The 19,116-nt window shown below is 36.0% G+C and overlaps 1 protein-coding gene across 3 annotated transcripts in view; it reads right to left on the bottom strand.

Moving 5' to 3' along the window:
• Positions 1-19,116, bottom strand: part of LOC124540259 — a 145,167-nt gene that overhangs the window by 13,279 nt on the left and 112,772 nt on the right. For all 3 annotated transcript variants that reach the window (XM_047117727.1, XM_047117726.1, XM_047117728.1), the window contains 3 exons: positions 3,129-3,239; positions 1,606-1,729; positions 276-374 (listed from right to left, as the gene is read on the bottom strand). In XM_047117727.1, the coding sequence (XP_046973683.1) occupies positions 276-374; positions 1,606-1,729; positions 3,129-3,239 (334 nt within the window). The remainder of the gene's footprint in view (positions 1-275; positions 375-1,605; positions 1,730-3,128; positions 3,240-19,116) is intronic.

Below are 19,116 nucleotides of genomic sequence, written 5' to 3'. Positions count from 1 at the left end.
TAAACAACTTTAACCTTGAAGTTTATGGTGTTCGTAAAAAACATGGCGTTTTGACTGACGGTCATGTTGCTATCAGAACTTTGGTAGAAATAGTTAAGCGGAATACTGTCGTTTTATACATAAATATATATTAGTCTTTAGTATTATTTACAGTGCATAACATAGAAGATCCTATGAGCCAATCATGAGCATGGATATGTCAATCTAAGTATTATTTATCTTTGGAATACAGCATAGTTATATATAAGGTGCCGTAATAAAAAAATAGGTTTTACCTGTATTGCAGCGCGGCGCTGGAGTAGAGCGAAGGGTGCGCATAGGGGGAGTACGCGGCGGGTTCCAGCAGCGGGAACGACGCCGCGGGATGTGATAACCTGAGAAACGACCATTAAAATAAATAACGTCACCCCGGTCATCGGACACCAAGTCAAAGAGTACCCAAACGCGCGGGAAATATTACATCGAACAAGTGTTGAACGCAAACATTGGTACATTTTCAGCGAGACGCCTGACGCCGGCGCCGGAACAAAACAACCGACGGATTTTAATTGCTTTTTCGAAGCAAGGGCCGTTCTATCTCCGGGTTACTACTGAAAATTTCTTTGAGTAAAATCGCCATAGCGTTTATTAGTGCTTCCCTGGATATGAGATAACCATTCTCGCATAACAACTTTACATTTTGTACGCAGTACGATTGACATACAGTAGGTATGTGATGTCACTTGTGCTTTATAGCTGACACAATTATGGACACAACTCTATGTACACTGCTTAAAATTGGTCATTCACACAAATCAAAGTAAGGTCTATGTGCCACTTTCCTGCAATACAAACTATTTGGCACGCAGTGGGTTCTGGTCAAGTAGTACCGAGTGGATTTACCGGTATGATACATTGAGATCCATCATCTGATGTCTATGGGCGTTAGGGTTGTTGAGGAAGTGATTATGAGGAAGAGGAGGAGGAAGAGGATTTGTCAAACGCAAATTTAGAGGATGCGGATGAGGATGAAGATATTTTTCGAAAAAGAGAATGCGGATGAGGAAGCGGCAGAGAATTAAAATATTCTCAAAACACACAATAAATAATCATAGCTTTAGTACCACGCACGTCCCTTCTATTGCTAAACGTGGAAGCGGTGGCTGTGGGGCATGTGATGTGTCCACTACAGCTCCAGATTCCTCATAAATTGCTCTTAAATTTTGAGGAAGCGATAGCGGAAGAGGATTTTTAATTTTTATTTATGAGGATGCGGTATCGGTTGTGGAACCCAAAACATTGCGGAACTTTCGCATTATGAGGAAGCGGAAGAGGAATCCTCAGCAACCCTAATGGGCGTCGATGTCTTCCTTCGGGTCGTGGTGTGAGGTTACATATAGCTTATGAATAAACTTCGCTTGCAAACAGTTGCTGATCTAAATTAAATTATAAGGACCATATAGCACCGATGCTAAATATTTCCATGCCAAATACTTTTCATCAGAAGTTATTACACTAGCGCGTTTTGTTATGTTCTGTGTGTGTCCTTGAGTTTTTTTATTTGGTATCTGCATAGACTTGTAAAAGATATCTCAAAGAGACAAATTTCAGAAGAAGTTGACTCACCGGTCATCAGGTCGGTAGGGTTGAAAGCCGCTGGCTGGTAGGTGATGGGGCGACGCTCTCTTGGCCGGCGGGGGCGGAGGCTTATCCTTGCTGACGTCGCGTTCCGCGCTGGGGGCCGCCGCGCCTACACACTCGCGAGGTCAGCGGCGATGGGGGATTCGGATATTTTGTATTGAGACTCGGTTCACTTTTTTGTAACCAATCAGCGAACATTTACATATACGTCACAAAGTTTGCAAATTATACGAATAAGGCTGATCTTCTATTTAAACATAACGCAATGTTTTCTGATTACAGTTCCTCAATACAAAATATCCAAACACACAGTAAAGTAAGTATACGTATGTGTTATCATAAGAAGACTATATCTAAAGGTCAACACTTAGTAAACGTTCCTGAAAGAAACGGTTAGTTCTTAAGCTAGTAGTACGATCCTTACGTTACCGAAATATCATTACAATTCACATTTACGTCTAACATTTATACATATCAAAGAACACTACTTAAATATATGTAAAATTGTAAATATATTGTTAGATTAATGCTAATATTATTCTATGCTGATGTATCATTGTTTCCGATATATTTAAACATTTCGCACCTGAATTGTCGAACTAATAAATGATTAAATCGTGGACATTACAACCCAACAAGTGTTCATTGTCGGCAATACACGTGTACACTTCAGAAATTGAAATAAAACATAAAGTAATGTGAAAGTAGCACTCGAGTAATGGACGTGTGTACTGTGATGGTGAATGTCAAACGTTGGTACTCCATTGGACAACATAACTAAATAACTAATTCGCTATGTATCGGTCTTCCTGACTGTCTTCCCGACTTATCAATGCACAGTCAAATTTAATGAGATTTCAAAATGGAAATTAGTAATAGTTTATTTAATGACAGCATCTTTTGAGAGAAGAATTTTTGAAGTTTCAATTGGTAGGGACGTTTTTATTTTTCACATACGAAGTCGGGACAAATGATCAGGTCAAATAACTTTATTAATCATAATGAACTTTACAGTTCAGTTTACAATGAGCAATACATATAACTTACATATATACAAAGTTTGTTTTTGTAGAATCTGCGGCAATATATATCCAAATGATAGATAAAGTAATTATTAGTCTTACCAGACATAGAGGGCCATTAAAATGGCATGAGAAGTATTTTATAGATCGAGATAATTTTTTTAGAAATTAAGTACAGCAATACTAACATATTGAATAGAATTACTTTCTGTAAGAACTCACATTTTCTGGTGAATGTTCAAAACACTTAGGATTGTCGATGTTACATGTTACAATCGTGTAATTGTGGAAGCTTCAATTTCGGTATAGTTCTACAGATAGGATAGTGTATGATGGTATGTATTCATCTTGTATCACGGGTAGGGTGTTCGAAGTGGCACGTTAAAATGTAGGATATTGTGTTTATCGTGGATTCCCGGTGGGAAGTGTATCGTGATCGCATTACTCGAGCGCGAGGAGTGGGGGGATCGTAAGCGTTCGACTCACCGTCCTTCTCGGGGCCCGCGTTCTTGGCCAGCGTCCGCAGGGCCGCCGCGAACGGGCCCCCCTTGTTCGGCGTCAGCTCCGTCCGCTTGGCGATCTTGTTCGCACTTACGCCTGGAAAGAAAGAGACGTTTCATACATTGCTCAAGTTTTCATTTATTATTATAATGCATACATAGTAAAGGTGCTATTTTCTTAATCGGTGGTATATTTTTTCAGCCAATAAGTGGAATACTTCTTTATTGAAGACTCTTGAAAAAATATATTTGAGTTTTTCTAGCGAAGGCTAAGGTAAGATCCTTTTGTGACGCGAAGCATTGTGGATATTATTAAATAAATGTCTTTTATTTATAATAATAATAATAAATTAATATATGTGTTACGTGTTATTTATTTATGCTTATTTATGCAGGTAAGTTTCTAATTTGTTGACGATCGGATTATTTGGAAAGGATTTTAAGAATTTGGAATACCGTTTCACTATCATTGTAATTATAACACCTATTAAATAATGGTAGCTTATAATTCGTCTATGTATGTACTGTATAGTATTTTAACACCCAACCTATAAAACTGGAACGAGGCTTCATCGGACTACGTGACATACGTTCCATAAACTAGAACTGTTTAAAGCAGCCCCCGCACACACCACGGAAGCAAATTGATCCGACAACACGCGTAAATGACGCGCACTTTCGACCCCCGGCTCGGCGCCCCGCCCGCTCGCGTTCACTTTGTTAAATATTAAAAAACGCATCCGTCCATAACGCCTGCCGCTGACAGCTCGTGGTTTAGGGAGGAAGCACATCGGTTCCACGATACGAGACGATAATATCTATTAGTATATTTTAAATCTATACTAATATTGTAAATGTTGAAAGAAGCTCTGTCTGTCTGTCGTGTTTTCACGACCAAACCGCTGAACAAAATTTGATGAAATTTTTCGTGAAACAAGCTAAAACTCCAAGGAAATTCATACTACTACTTTTTAACCTAAGTCCTGACAGCCATCCGACTAAAACGCGATCGAAGCCGCAAGCGACTACTAGTATATAACTTATATAGTGTATACTTATATAGAATATAGAGTACATTCATAACTGAAAAAAAGTAAGTACTGAGTTTCTTGCCGTTTCTTCTCAGTAGTCTACATTCCTACACTTAATATAGGCATTAAATGACGATTCAAAAGTGCTTATAGTATTAAGTGAGCTTTATACTTATTTATATATAAGTTTATTTTGATTTTGTACGTATGTGACTTGTGTATATTATGCGGAAGTGTTATAATTTCAAATAGGTCACTTAATGAGAAGTGGTGTATGTTATTCTCCAGTCAACAAAAACAATTTTATTAAATTGTATATTCTGGGAGATGGTCAGTCATCACTTCAGTCGGAAATTCGATTAGTAAGATCACACCTCGTTGCCGGTCTTGCTCCCAAAGCTCGTGGGACGTTGTTTGAAAGAGCTATTTAGTCTTACTATCTTTATACAATATTCGACCAATTCTCTTCGTCAACTTATGTAACGTAGTTCTTATAATTGATGAATATAATGCACGAGACACCTTTGTAACGAAACTGACAAAAGAAATTCCTATCATCACGAGCTTTTTGCAATATTTATTGTATGTATAATTTTAAGTTCATAGGGATCATAGTACATTTAAATAAAGAACCAGTAATAATGAATTAGCGTTTGTTCTCTTTCTTAATACTACATCGTCAACAGGAATAATATCTTAAAGCTAAAAAGAAGTAAGTACCAAACAAGTCAGAAATTTCGAAATTTTTTCAACGAAAACTAAAATATTGCACTTATGTGTTAAATTTGTTTTAAGTCCTTTTAAAACTTGGAGGAAGTTGCATTAGGAAGTTTCTTAAGTAAACGCACAGATAGCGGAATGTAAAAACAAAATTTAATTTAAATATATTTAAGGTTGAAGGTTTAAAAGTTTTATTATGTCATAAAACCAGATTTTCGAATTACGAAACTTAAAAAAAAGCCTTGAAATAAATGGTTCCCAAAAAACTTTGTACGTTTTTTGTTACAAATAAACTTCTATGTTATTTATTTATTTGTGTAGACTGAAAACTCATACCCTTGGAATCTTAACAAACAGTGTTACGTTGCCGCGCTATTCTGATGCTTGTATGAATAAATGCTATAATTATAATAATCAATGAAATACGCTACATATTACTATTTGACACTTCACGATCGTGTCCTACGGTGAGTAACGAGCGCAATCATAGAATAAAATCTCATCTTTGTGACGGTGTGTATCTTGTTTCGTTTCGTAAGTTTTGGGATAGCTGTAAAGTCTTTATGTCCTTATTATTTTACTCGAGCACTCCTAATCAGAATTCAACCGTTGCCAAAAACAGTTGTACTTATTGTTGTGTTCCGATTTGAAGAGTGACTGAACCAGTAACAACAGGCCACGGGACGTTACATCTCAGTTCCCAAGGTCGGTAGCGTCAAGTGATGTAAAGAATGGTTAATATTTCTGACAGGGACAATATCTAAGTTCATAGAGATTCATAGGTGGCCCACTTAACTCTCCACCTATCTATATCAGTAAAAACGACTATGACATATCAAGTATCTACAACCCGAAGTCGCCCGCGGCTTCGCTTGCGTTTTAGGGTGTTGGTTGTCATGTGCTCGGCAAAACAGTAGCCTATGTCCTTTCTTGGAATTCCAGTTTGCTTCATACCAAATTTCATCAAATTCAGTTTAACACTTTGGTCGTAACAGAGCGACAAACAGACAGACAGAGTTACTTTCAAATTTATAATATTAATATAGAATTTGTATAAAAACCGTTTAAATCTCAGGTATATGTACCATGTTCGTAGTGTAGATTGAACGGCATAGAGTATAAAATAATAAAAAAAATATCCAACAGTCTAAGGGCCCCTCGCTGACAGCGAACCGACAAATTGTTTCCGCTTGGAATGCTTTTAGGGCGTTATTCGATCACGGCAGAGAATAGAGTTACTGGCACTCGAATATATATTTAATAAAACTCAAATACGTAACGACTCCAAGATAATATTCATTTTGATTAGATGCACGACACGTCATGGAAATAACAGCTCAAGGAGGTTTTATTGAAGCTCTTTCGAATCGTCAAGTGTTATTAATAAATACAATGGAAAGCTGACAACGCCACCTATTAACCTATAATGGATAGACCTTCCCAATTCTACTGGTCATTTATAAAAATATATAAATAAATATTGGACAACATCACATGCTCCTAATGTAAGTAACCAAAGCACTTATGTTATGGAAAATTAGAAATAACGACGGTAACACAAACACCCAGACCCAAGACAACATAAAAACTTTTTTCTATATCGTCTCGGCCGGGAATTGAACCTGGGCCTCGGAGTGAAGGCGCAAAAAAGCAAATACAAATCCTTACAAGATACTGACAGTCAATAATATTTATTGTTTACCTAATATAAGTTTATATCATTCTGTATCAATCGTTCTTTATCTACGAAAATAAAATAAAACAAAATCAATTTTATTCAAGAAAACTTCACAATGAAGCATTTTTTGAATTGTCAATAACTAAATACTACCAACATTTTGGAAAGCAGCCTCTAGCGAGAAGAAACGGCAAGAAACTCAGATATGCTCTTTTCAAACAAACAGACTTACAATACTATTTCTTTACAATAATTAGTGTCCTGCGGTGGAAACCCGAGCGAAAATACAGGCGATTTTTTTTTCTAAAACGTACTCAACCAAAAAGTAATCAATTGCGAAGACGAAATAAATAAATTTTCATCATCCTCACTCGCGACATTTATTCGTAGAAACATCGCATGGCATTTAACTCAAAGTGTGGACAATAGGGCCGGGAGCAGGGGTCGGCTCCTGGTCAATTTCCCAATTGACCCCTTTCATTAACTGGTCCACGCTCATTCGTTCGCTCGCGTCATCATCCGCCTCAACATTTACGATACTTTATTATACATTAACACTGTTATATATCTCATACCCGCGACTTTGTGGATCTTTCTAATGACAAACAGTTTACGTTGCATTTTTATTAGATCGACATTATAATACTATTCAATTAAGGATACCAAGTGAGTCTAAGACCTAATAATATGCCGTGTAATACCTTTAAAAAAATTTCATATCATAAATTGAGTCAAGATCTGTAAGGGCTGAATTTGTCTCTCCCAGAATATATAAAAAAATCGCTCATATTTATATCAAGCTTATACTTAAGCATAGCTTAATAATAAAGAAATATTAGATATGCCATAAAGTCATACAGTAACATATTAATGGCTTTACATAGAAGATGCAATGGTATGACGAGTGAGTATTCAACGGTACGGAACCCTAAGTTATCGGAGAGGTCAACGACGCTTAACCCGTCAATTGACTCCGTGTATTAAACTGACCCGCGCTATTGCATTGAGTTCTTCCTCTCACGACCCATTAGACGTTGTATTTATCAACATACAAAAGTAGAATCAACATCGCAGATACATAATATAGCGATTTTATCTATCAATAATCTTATAAACAGGATTCGAACCCGTAGTAATCAGTTGCGACGACGACGACAGTTGCCAACCACTATTTGTCGAGTGATAACGAGTTAGGGTGTCCATAAATGTTAACCATCACATTCAGTGCTAGATTTGACATCAGAAGTGTCATAAACCATACTCGAAATCGAGTTGATTTGTTCATTGGATCTACGGAGTCCATTATACCAACTAAAGCATGGTTCACACGACTGCTTCATATAATGAGCGGTCCAATTATTTTAGTTATATTACGTGAAGTAGTTCTTAGCAATCTTGAGTTAGGAAATTAACAAATAACCAAGTATCGTCAAGGAAAATGAAGGGAAAAAAGAAAAAACCAATTCAGATTTATGTACGTCCCATCAGGCTTTGAAAATGCACATGCGTTTGCACATATACTTGTGTACTACAATATCTCTTGCACAGATACGTGTCGGAAAGTCTTTCAGGAAAACATTTTATATACTTATGGGGTGTGATTAATAGAAAATGATCCCTTTTCGACCTCATGAAATTATAACGTTCAAAAATATTTTCTGTACATTTCCTTTCTATATTTTGGATATCAACATAATAAAATGAATTTATGTTACCAATTTCAACAGAAACAAAACAGAAAGAACAATTTAAAAACAAAAATCAGTCATAAATCTGTAGATTGGATCAAACTACGCCAAGTCAGTCATTCAGCCGAATACCATGAATAAAGCCATTGTTGAAGTAATCATTTCGATACGATATCACACAACCCAATTGATACACAACAATGTCGAATTACATCTTGTTAAAGCACAAAAAGTCAGAACGTAACGCGTGGTGTGCATCCCAATTCGTTAGACGTCTATTGTCGAGACTGGGTCCAATCAGATTTATCCACATAATAATTACAAACACTGTAACTCCATACTACGTTTCAATGACAGGACTCCTCATGTATACACGAATCATAGATTTACAAATATCATGAATTTTTTTTATGGTATAGGTTGGCGCATTGAGCATGGATGTGGATGGATATAGAGGTAGAGGACGACCAAGAAAACGATGGATGGACTGTGTGAAAGACGATATGTTTAAAAATAATGTTACTTGTGAGATGACGTCTGACAGAGAGGTATGGAAGGAGAAGACATGCTGCGCCGACCCCAAATAAAATTGGGAAAAGGGCAGGAGGATGATGGTATAGGTTGGCGGACAAGCGTATGAGCCACCTGATGGTAAGTGGTCACCATCACCTCTATACAATGATGCTGTGAGAAATATTAACTATTCTTTACATAGTCGATGTGCCACCAACCTTGGGAACTAAGATGTTATGTCCCTTATATCTGAAGTTACACTGGTTCACTCACCCTTCAAACCGGCACACAACAATACTGAGTATTTTTACTTGGCGGAAGAATAACTGATGAGTGGGTGGTACCTACCCAGACGGGCTAGCACAAAGCCCTACCACCAAGAGAAATTTGCAATTACGTTTATTTCCTTTTTCCTTAATTCGAATGGGTTTAAAATGTTCGGTTGTTAACATTAAAAAAAAAACAAACGAAATTTTAAGGTTTAAATATTCGTAAGATTTCCATACCGATATAAATCGTTTTTATAATATAATACAGATTATTTCAAAAAAGAAAAAATCCACCCAACGTGGAGCGTGTTATTGGAGCTGTCTTCGGGTTATTTATACACCCTATTATCCTTATATCTTCGTCGGGGAGGCCGCGATGAGGTTTCCTAGTATTATATAAATACGAAAGTAGATATGTTTATTTGGTTTCTCCTTTCGATCGATGTGGTTTTTTTTTCATAGTTTATGATCTTTATCTATATTAATAAAGTAACTCTGTTTGTCGCTCACACCAAACCGCTGAACCGAATTAGATGAAATTTAATATGAAGCAAACTTGTAATCCAAGAAAGGACATAGGCTACTTTTTTGATTAACCCATGACAACCAACACTATAAAACGCAAGCGAAGCCGCGCGCGTCTAATAGTATTACTATAAGAAACGTACACATTTCATCAATATTAATATGATAATATTAATATTGATGAAATGTGTACGTTTCTGCACACGGAGGTAACTCTTTCCGCCCTTTCACGACCACTGGTGAAATTTGGTATGAAGTAAGCTTGAACTCTTAGAAAGAGCATAGGGTCATCTTTATATATAATCAAATTGGAGTGTCTGTTTGTAATATTAAAATTACCGCTATTTATTAAATGCATACACACGGTACAAATACCGAGATAACATTTTTTACTATTTTTACCTGTCTGTCTGTTTGTTCTGCCAAATCTTGGGAACGGCTGGACCAATTTTGACGGGACTTTCACAGGCAGAAAGCTGATGTAATAAAAAGTGGCATAGGCTATAAAGTCACTGGCACAGCTAACATAATATATAGACCTCTAAAACGCGAGACTGCGTTTGACGACTAGTTTCCAACAAATAAGATGACGGAAATGAGTTGTGTAGAGATTAGGTAACCCATAATAAGGTGTATTTTCGGGATACGTTGTATACCTTGTGCGTGCATCGCATGTAAACGAATCTTTACGTATATTTATTCATGATATAGACTGCCTGTACATATCTTAGTTGTACATATACATATATTATTTTTACTCTTAGTGTTGTTAGACATGTTACAGTATCCTAGTAGTTATCGATTCTTGTGCATTTTTTATATGTCATATGTAGGTAGGCGAACTGGCTAATAGGCTACCTAACGGTAAGTAATCACCTATGTACTGTAAGAAACTACAATGTTATTGTTTTGTCAAATCAATTTAACCTGAGATGTCTCTTGTGCCTGCAGTTACACAGACTCACACACCCTTCAAATCTTAACATTACTCTATTAAGTAATTGCCGTTTCGCGGTATAATACATTACGAGTGGGTGGTGGGTTGGACAAAGTCCTATAATCGACTTTGTTTTATAGTTATATATATAAAACGAACTTCGGTAAGGTTTCTAATTACATTATTTAGTAAAATTAACACTCAAGTTAGGACATAGCTTAATTATTTATATTGGGAACACAGCGGACAAATAACCACATGTTAGTAAGGTGTAATCTCTTAAATCAATTCCTATACCGTCGTTCTCATTACACAATGGAAGCTAGTTGGTGGACGCTCTACACCGGCGAGGCTGCACGAGGCCCAACCACCGATAGAACTTACAACTATATCTTTATATTTACATCAAACCTTGTCGACGGTTGCTCAATCTTTCAGAAGAAATCCAACAGTTCTTACCTGTAACAAAAAAAAAATATTTATTAAAAAACTATTTACAGCTATAATAAATACGAAGTTACTTTCGTTTATTTCAATGGAATTTATCTTCGAATATACTTGGGTTTTAATTTAAAAACCTCTTTCTACTCTTTTCTTAAGTAGACAGCTTCCTAGATTCGATACTTGTTTTTAAATGTCGTACAATATAATAAAGTCGTGTAGATTTTCTATCAACGAGATAAATTAAAGATTATAAGATGCAGTAACTCGCTGCAATTAAAATCCAAATAACAACCTGAATCAACTTATCCGACGTCACACGCTGATCGGTTACGTTTATGATAGTATTTGTGGCCGTTGATGGATCTGTGTTATTTGATCTTTGACAAGGGTTCAGCAAATTGGTTATTGACGGGAGACGACGATTGTGACGACGGAATGCACCCCCGTATCGCCTGGCGGAACAATTTGTTCGACAAGCTCGTATGGACAAACGAACCGTGCGATGTCGTGGGAATTAGACGTGAGTAAATGGAACTGTATAGCATACTTGTGATTATGTAATTGCTAATCAGTCCAGATAAATTAACTTAAATTGATTTAATTTCGTTCGAGGATTACTTTCAAATAAAAAAAATGATTTTTTTCTGCGTTTGAGCGATACAAAAATGTACACTGGTGAATTTTGTAGACCATTTTATTGAACGAATGGGAACTATTACTTATGATGTTTTATAATTTTTGGTGCAAAATTCGTTCTAATATTGATTACAAAATTTTATTCGTAATGCTATTTAAGAGTAATGACTTAATAATTTATTTGCAATTGAGTCGTTCAAAGTTTTTTACGGTTTGCTTAGATATCTATAAATAAAACTAAAGGAATTTTCAAGCACCAAATTGGAAATAATCACATATTAATACTATCATGCCAAGCCTCAGAATGGGGCACCATAATTTTTACTTATCAGAAGAATTCTGCTAAATAAGTCTCCTTATTTATAAACATTCTTGTCTTCGTTGCACAATAAATAATTATTAGATTTGTCAATCTCGATTCAGAATATGGCTACTCCTAAGTGGAGACGTTAACAAGTCTCTTTATACAGTCATAATAATCACTTCCACGCCGCAACCCCTTTGGAGAGGGTTGTCAACGAAGCGGCGAGCGGTAATTAATTCAGTCTCAAGCGCTAATTCGAGAGATGTCACCCCCCGCCCCCGTGCGACGACGACTTAGACCAGACAATTTAAACGGATACGCCGAATTAGAAACTTGTGAATAATTCCCTGGGTGAGAGGTTGCGGTCGACGGGAATATAGGGAATATCACCTAGAGCTGAGGAGCACTCTTGTGATATATAACGAGGAGGAATTCGATTGTAACCGTGCACTATTTAGATACCTGGGAGCATAGATAGTGTTCGTATTTGCACCAATATCATGTTTCCATTACGTACGAATTACTATGGGTGAGTTAATTTAAAGTATTTATGAATATGATATATGTGTTTTTTTTTTGAAAACCGATTGCAGCTACAGTTCGATAAGGGAAATCTAGTCAACAGAGCACAATTGTGTACGAAACCACAAGCGTAAGAATAAATCAAACAGGATGGATTCGATTTTCAATAAGGCTATATTCACGGAGTGGTCTGTCTTACAGATTATTTTCATTGGAAGTACATATAATTAAAGAAGCGAGTTTACACATATATAGTGAACACAGGATCTATAAAATAAGATCCTCTAAATATGGTGTGAAACTGTAAACACACAGTACAGTAGCAACGGATCCGTTGAAAACCAGAAATGATGGACCTCCTGTGACACTTGCGCTTAGTCTCCAGATTAAGGTCAAAGAAACGATTCATCCCGCAACGTCTTCTATAATAAGTGTGCGTAATCACACGCACTTGAATCGGAGCGGTTTTAGATGTTAAAAGGTCGAAATATATCGTTGAGAACATTCGATCATACCGATTGAATGTAAAGTGTTTGCATGAAAAGAGTTAGGCTTTTGTGATTGATAGGATAAGGATCAGTGCTGGTATTTTATGACCATATCATATAATGAACTGTAGTGTATATAATAAACTACTACTACTCCACCAAGAAGTCAAGAAAACTGATTAAATAAAACCTTATCCTTTTTATTGCGCCTAGTTTAAAACATATGAAGCTGATGACGCATGCAGAATTTTCTCACGGAATCTACCTCAACCAACAAAATACAACATCAATTATAATCACAAATTATACACGTCTCACAGAACTAGAGATTTCACCCTAAGTCGCTAAAGTCTACCACAGCTAAGCTTAGGCCTCATCTTCTTTTGAGAAGATTTGGAGTTTCACCAAGCCGTACCAATGCTGTTTAGGGTATACATGTGCAAACAATGGACAGATTCTTTTACGCTACGCACGAAAGACTACGAGCCTAATCATAATTACAAATCAAGCAAAAAAAATTGGTGGTCATAGTTTTGAACTCAGAATCGTCGGTTAAGAACTGAGTCCTCTGACCACAGCGCCGTCTCGTGTTAATATTATTAGTAGTTACGTAATTGTATTTATAACCGAGCGCCCATTGAACCGTGTTCTTATTTCGTTAATATATCTGATGCCGGTTTAACGATTATCGGCGGCCGTAATGTTTTTACAGCGGTGTAATTATGTTTGTTTTATGTGGAATCACTCGCATGTGGCTTCAGTCCTATAATCGTCGCTGACTTGCGCTGTTCATGTTTTTAATTTAGGATTATGTATCTTTTATTTGAATACAACTTTATCGATTTAAAAAACAATATGTTTCTCTCTATTATATACTTATATTAAAAAAAAAAACAAAAATAATCAATATTAGTAAATATTACTGGATCGCACTGCAGCAATGTAGCAGATTCATTACTTGGCTGTAAACTCGGAATCCTGAGTTTAAGATTGGGCTCATAGAAATAACAAGTTTTCGAAAAAAAATACTTATTACACTAAATCCATGTAAAAAGGTCTGATTGAATTTTGTGGTTATATTTTGAAATCTTATTCTTTACCTAAAAACCATCATCTATTTCGAAACGAAGCCGCCAATTATTCAGCTACTAGTTAAATAAATCTCACATGGTTCCCACATTCAGATACACGATTACAATTCAATCAAATCGACGAATAATAAATCATAACATTAGTGTTATTACAACGAACAAACAAACACATTCCGACTACGACTCCGACACGTGACCTGCGAACGAACGACACGTGTCTACTTACTCGTCGACGAAAACATTGAAAACAACTCCTGACTAAATATAGCAACTGTTGGATACATTTGGAAGGTATTAATCGTCAATCACAACGGCTCAGGGGGATAAAGCTGAACTAAACTTCATACAGAAATACTCAAAAAAACGATAACGACTTTAAATTTCTTTTAATAGACAAGAACTTATTCACTTTGATTTTAATTTTAATGAGGCAACAAATTTAAGTTGATCCCCGCGCAGTTCGAGTTCCTTAATAAAATGAAGACGTAATTAACTGGATTTCTGCCTTTTAAGAGTTCGGAGTCTAAGAGCAAAGCGAGCGCTTCAAAGTGGTAAGATTTCCGATTCAATTATACTTTTAAATTTTCAATTTACAAAAGTTATTTTGTCTCTCCGTCGTGACGCTACAAACGAACCTGAAACTTAATTAACTACTTTCACCTACTTCAAATTTTACTATATTATTGAGTTATGAAGTTCAACAACCAAATAGGCTACTTAAGACGGATTAATTAGTTGACTTCAAACATTCCTTATATATATATCTGTCTCATTCTATTCAAGATAATATTGCTAGTAAAAAGGTTACAGAACAAGGATAAACTATATAAAGCAGCTAGGACTTATTAATTATTTGTATACTTAATTATTTATTTGTATACTTATACATATTTTATTGCACCTTAGTCTTAACTCTTTGTATATTTCTTATATTTGAAACTAACCGATAAGCCAGCTTTGTTTTAAAAACGTCTTTATTGTACTGTATAAGTTCTCCTGAATGTAAGTGTGGTGTATAACAAAAGACCATCTCTTGATTTTTTTGCTAGATCTTCTTGGTAGAAGTTATAACATCTACGATCCGAACGATGTAAATAAGTAATACTATTATATTCAAGTCCGCATAAGAGCCTGATTGTAATGTTTATGTTTATTTAACTTTCCTAAGTCTACCTACAACCTACATCTCTAAGACAAGATAGATTAATAGTTAATTATTCTTCCTCTTATTAATTGCCATTAAATATTACGTTTCTATTGACTATTATATCTAACGTCCCTAAATATCGAAAAAATATTCGAATACAATATAAACTACTAGTTGCCGAACACGGCTTCGCTTGCTTTTTAGGAAGTTGGTTGTCATGTGTTAAGCAAAAAAAGTAGCCTATGGCCTTCCTCGTAGTTCAAGTTTGCTTAATACCAAATTTTGTCTAAGTCGGTTCAGTGGTTTGACAACAAAAGAGCGACAGACAGACAAACACACAGAAATGATAACTTTAATTTATAATATTAAGCATAAAAGCATAGATGAGAATATTTAATATACCAAACAAATCGTCCTAACATCAAAAAATCCTTACGAAGTGTACATACAAAGTAAATAAATAGAAACATCGTTAATATTAGTTAGATAGCGATTTTCCGACAGACACTTTGACATTGCCCCGAATATAATTCGAGCATACATTACCCTCAGACCGTAACCGGTAAGTGCTCACATATTTACCACTCCACTACGAGTAGGCGAGCACAACAAGTGTATGTATAACAGATGGATGCGCGCATGCGCAACGAGACCGACGCAGTCTTACGGTACGAGCGACGAGAGCGGAGCGGAAAGCATAAGCCGTACATCATTATAAGATACATTAAACATTCGTTAAACGATAGTCGATCCTATTAAAAGAACAGATCGGAACCGAGTTACATGTGTTATTTATGTGTATCATTAATCTTCGGTCATAAGGTCATCGTTGCTGCTTATAGTGAAAGGAAACAGCATAAAGACTAGAGTCCGTCATAGAAGAAATCGAGCCATAAGTATTCACAATTCCGCATTGCAGAGTGTTTTCATTCATGAGAATTATAAAATGTTTTATTGTCTAAAAATAGAAGCTACTAAAACCTTTGAAATGTGATTTACTAACGCCTTAAATCGTTTGAATCATTGCGTTGTAGTATTATCACCGCGACGCATGAATAAGCCCGTGTTATTAGCAGTGATATACGGAGAGCGTGCGGAGTACAAGTAACATTAAGCATGTGTTATCTCTCAATTTTACGCCACACTCCAGAGTCGGCGTCTACGTATTTCCATTACAAACTAGCGGCACGCCACCGCCCGCCCGCCTCCCTCTCGCCAAACAATAACGTTAGAAATGGACCACTTTCCTGCCTACGCGGCGAGTGCCTCTCTGATCTTACACCCTCGATCGAATAAAAACTTTCGTGTGCGCTAAAAATACATTTACAGCTCCTGTTAGTCTTTAATCGCTTTAAAAATGGCTTTACATTTTACATTGAAGATTTTTAGTATTACATTTTTTGTTCACATATGAGTTGGATAAAAATGTATATTATGAGAAATGATCAATCCTAGTATTATTGTTATCTAGGTTATATAATTTCACGAATAGGTCATTTTTAACAATATTTTAGATCGAATCATTTGAGAACAATATGGAATTCATATGTTGACATTCTACCAGTAACATCGGAATCTTTTTTTTTTGTACAGGAATTTATCAAATGCACAGAAAGCTACAAACGTTTCGAAATGTAAATCCTACTGGGAAAAACCTACAAGAAAATCAATAGGTTACATTCTCATCAATGAAATGATATATGCATGTTAATAAATAGAGATTTTATTAATAGTTGAATTATTGAGCTACGTCTGTATGTTATCTGCGTCTAGAGGGCACGGCACTCTGTTCCCTACTTCATTGAGATCAAGTCGATTACAGTTAGTGATCGCACACCCCCGCCGCTCGCCTACGCTTCGATATCGTACCACGAGCTACACAATAAAGGAAATACCAATTTACCGAGACCTCTCAACCTCTCGTCTATTAGAGCGAACAGGAGCGAACAGAAGTTAGCTCTGTATATATAGGGATCGAATGAAATTGGTCGGCGCTACACTTACGACGTTATTCTTGGTGTCGAATCAATTTCCATCCCGGCGCCTCGCTACGCTTCCATTGGCCTTTTACGCATTGCAATAAGGTCTAAATTACTTGTATTTGGATTTCTATGAGATTACCTCAGACTTGTTAAGGTAATACGTGATTCGCCGCCTTACGCAGGGTGAGATTTCGTTCAGAGCTTTGAAGACTTATTGTTACTCCTGATCCATTTTATAGAGAATGTATTATATGATGTGAAGCAAGAGCAATCTTGTAACGTTCACTTGATAAAAAAGGTTTCTATACTTGAAAGAGATATTGTGTACCGTTTTGAAGATCATAGAGAAATATTTAATGAGATGAAGAGAATACACAATGAAATATTTTTTATTACGACGAAAATAATCATAATTATAACAAGACGGAAATAAAAATATCCTTATGTAGTAATTACGATAAAGTATTAATATACATTTTTGTTTTTGTACATTAAAACACACAATACATGTTACACAATGTTTGTTGTACCATATAAATATATTGTGTTGTGAATGTTTTTGTCAATATAAAGAAATCTAAAAGAGCATCAACTATCCGTGTAAATAACTATCTTTCGCTTTACGACGTATTCCTCGCTTAGCGGTTCAACGCACCCGTCACCCTCAGAGGGTGGGGTGAGGTGGATATTTTTTTATCGCCTCCGACGATCCGCGGGATAAGGACATCCGTGCTATTTTATACGCTTATCCGGGGGATAGGGTGACATCGCAGTTTCGATACGTAAGGATAACAACATTATTTAAAGCATCTCATAAACAACACACATTCTTGACATAAAATACGAAAAGGTAAATTCTATTTTTATTCTATGCAGAAATTCATTTTCAACTAAAAATTAGCTTTACAAAGTCGAAAATTAAACATGAAATCGTGCCACTTGATCTCCGCAACAAATTAAGTGTAAGTGATAACAACCGGGACCGAGGGTTTAGTTAAGCTCCCGAACGGGGCGCAACGGGCCGGAACTGAGGATTGAGGGTTAATACCCAAATCTCAATAGACGTCAATTAAACGAATATTAGTGAGGCACAAATTTGACTTTATACGCAGATTATAATCGGGTCGCAATAGTAAGTAAGTATATTTACTTTATTATTTCAAACGAATACACATTAACCTAGACATTTAATTTATTTGTGTGTGTATGAATGGAATACAAAGTCAAGTAACAATATCACATATAAAAGTAATAAATAAACCATTGAATTTGTTAGTACAAATAATTTAACGACAAGAACCCGATGGTTTTAAAAAAAAATTCAATTACCGTTTACTTAAATTAAGAGAGTAATTTATTCCTCAAGCATAAAGGAATCCTAGAAATGATAAATATACAAAATTTCCTCCAACATAATACGGATCGTAATGCGATGCTCCATCTGCTCGCGTTACGGTATCATCCCCACCACTCACTCTATTACGTCGAGCGCCGTTATTACCCCCATTTAGACATGCCATCTTACACGTGACGACTTGCGCCGTAAAAGTATAACTCAGACTACAGGGGCGATAATGTTCTTACATATCTGACAAATATATATGACAAAATAACAAACAATTGTAAAACGCGTGAAGAGACGTTGTCAGTTTGAAATGAAATTAAATCAAAACATAACCTATGCCTATAACATGGGTTTGGAAATTTAAAATATCTGTTGAATTAACGCGAAGTTTTGCGTGCAAATTACTAGTTGAGACAAACTGCCACGATCGTCTCAAAACATATTTCGTATCAACGTGTAACACACACACACAGATAGGACGCAAGACGAGTAGCAGATTTGGAATGAATAATGTTAACCATTAATAAGTACGAATAAACGTTGTCTTAAACCCGAACCCATTACGTAGCAATGTATCATATGAAACATGTTTAATTTTAATATGTCATCAAATAACGAGGCAGGTTATAATTATCCAGAGCAAACAACGCCTTG

The sequence above is a fragment of the Vanessa cardui genome, chromosome 24 (genome assembly GCF_905220365.1).
Source record: "Vanessa cardui chromosome 24, ilVanCard2.1, whole genome shotgun sequence".
Classification (NCBI taxonomy): Eukaryota; Metazoa; Arthropoda; class Insecta; order Lepidoptera; family Nymphalidae; genus Vanessa; species Vanessa cardui.
The sequence above is the reverse complement of the archived record's forward strand: the minus strand, read 5'-3'. Positions and strand labels throughout refer to the sequence as shown.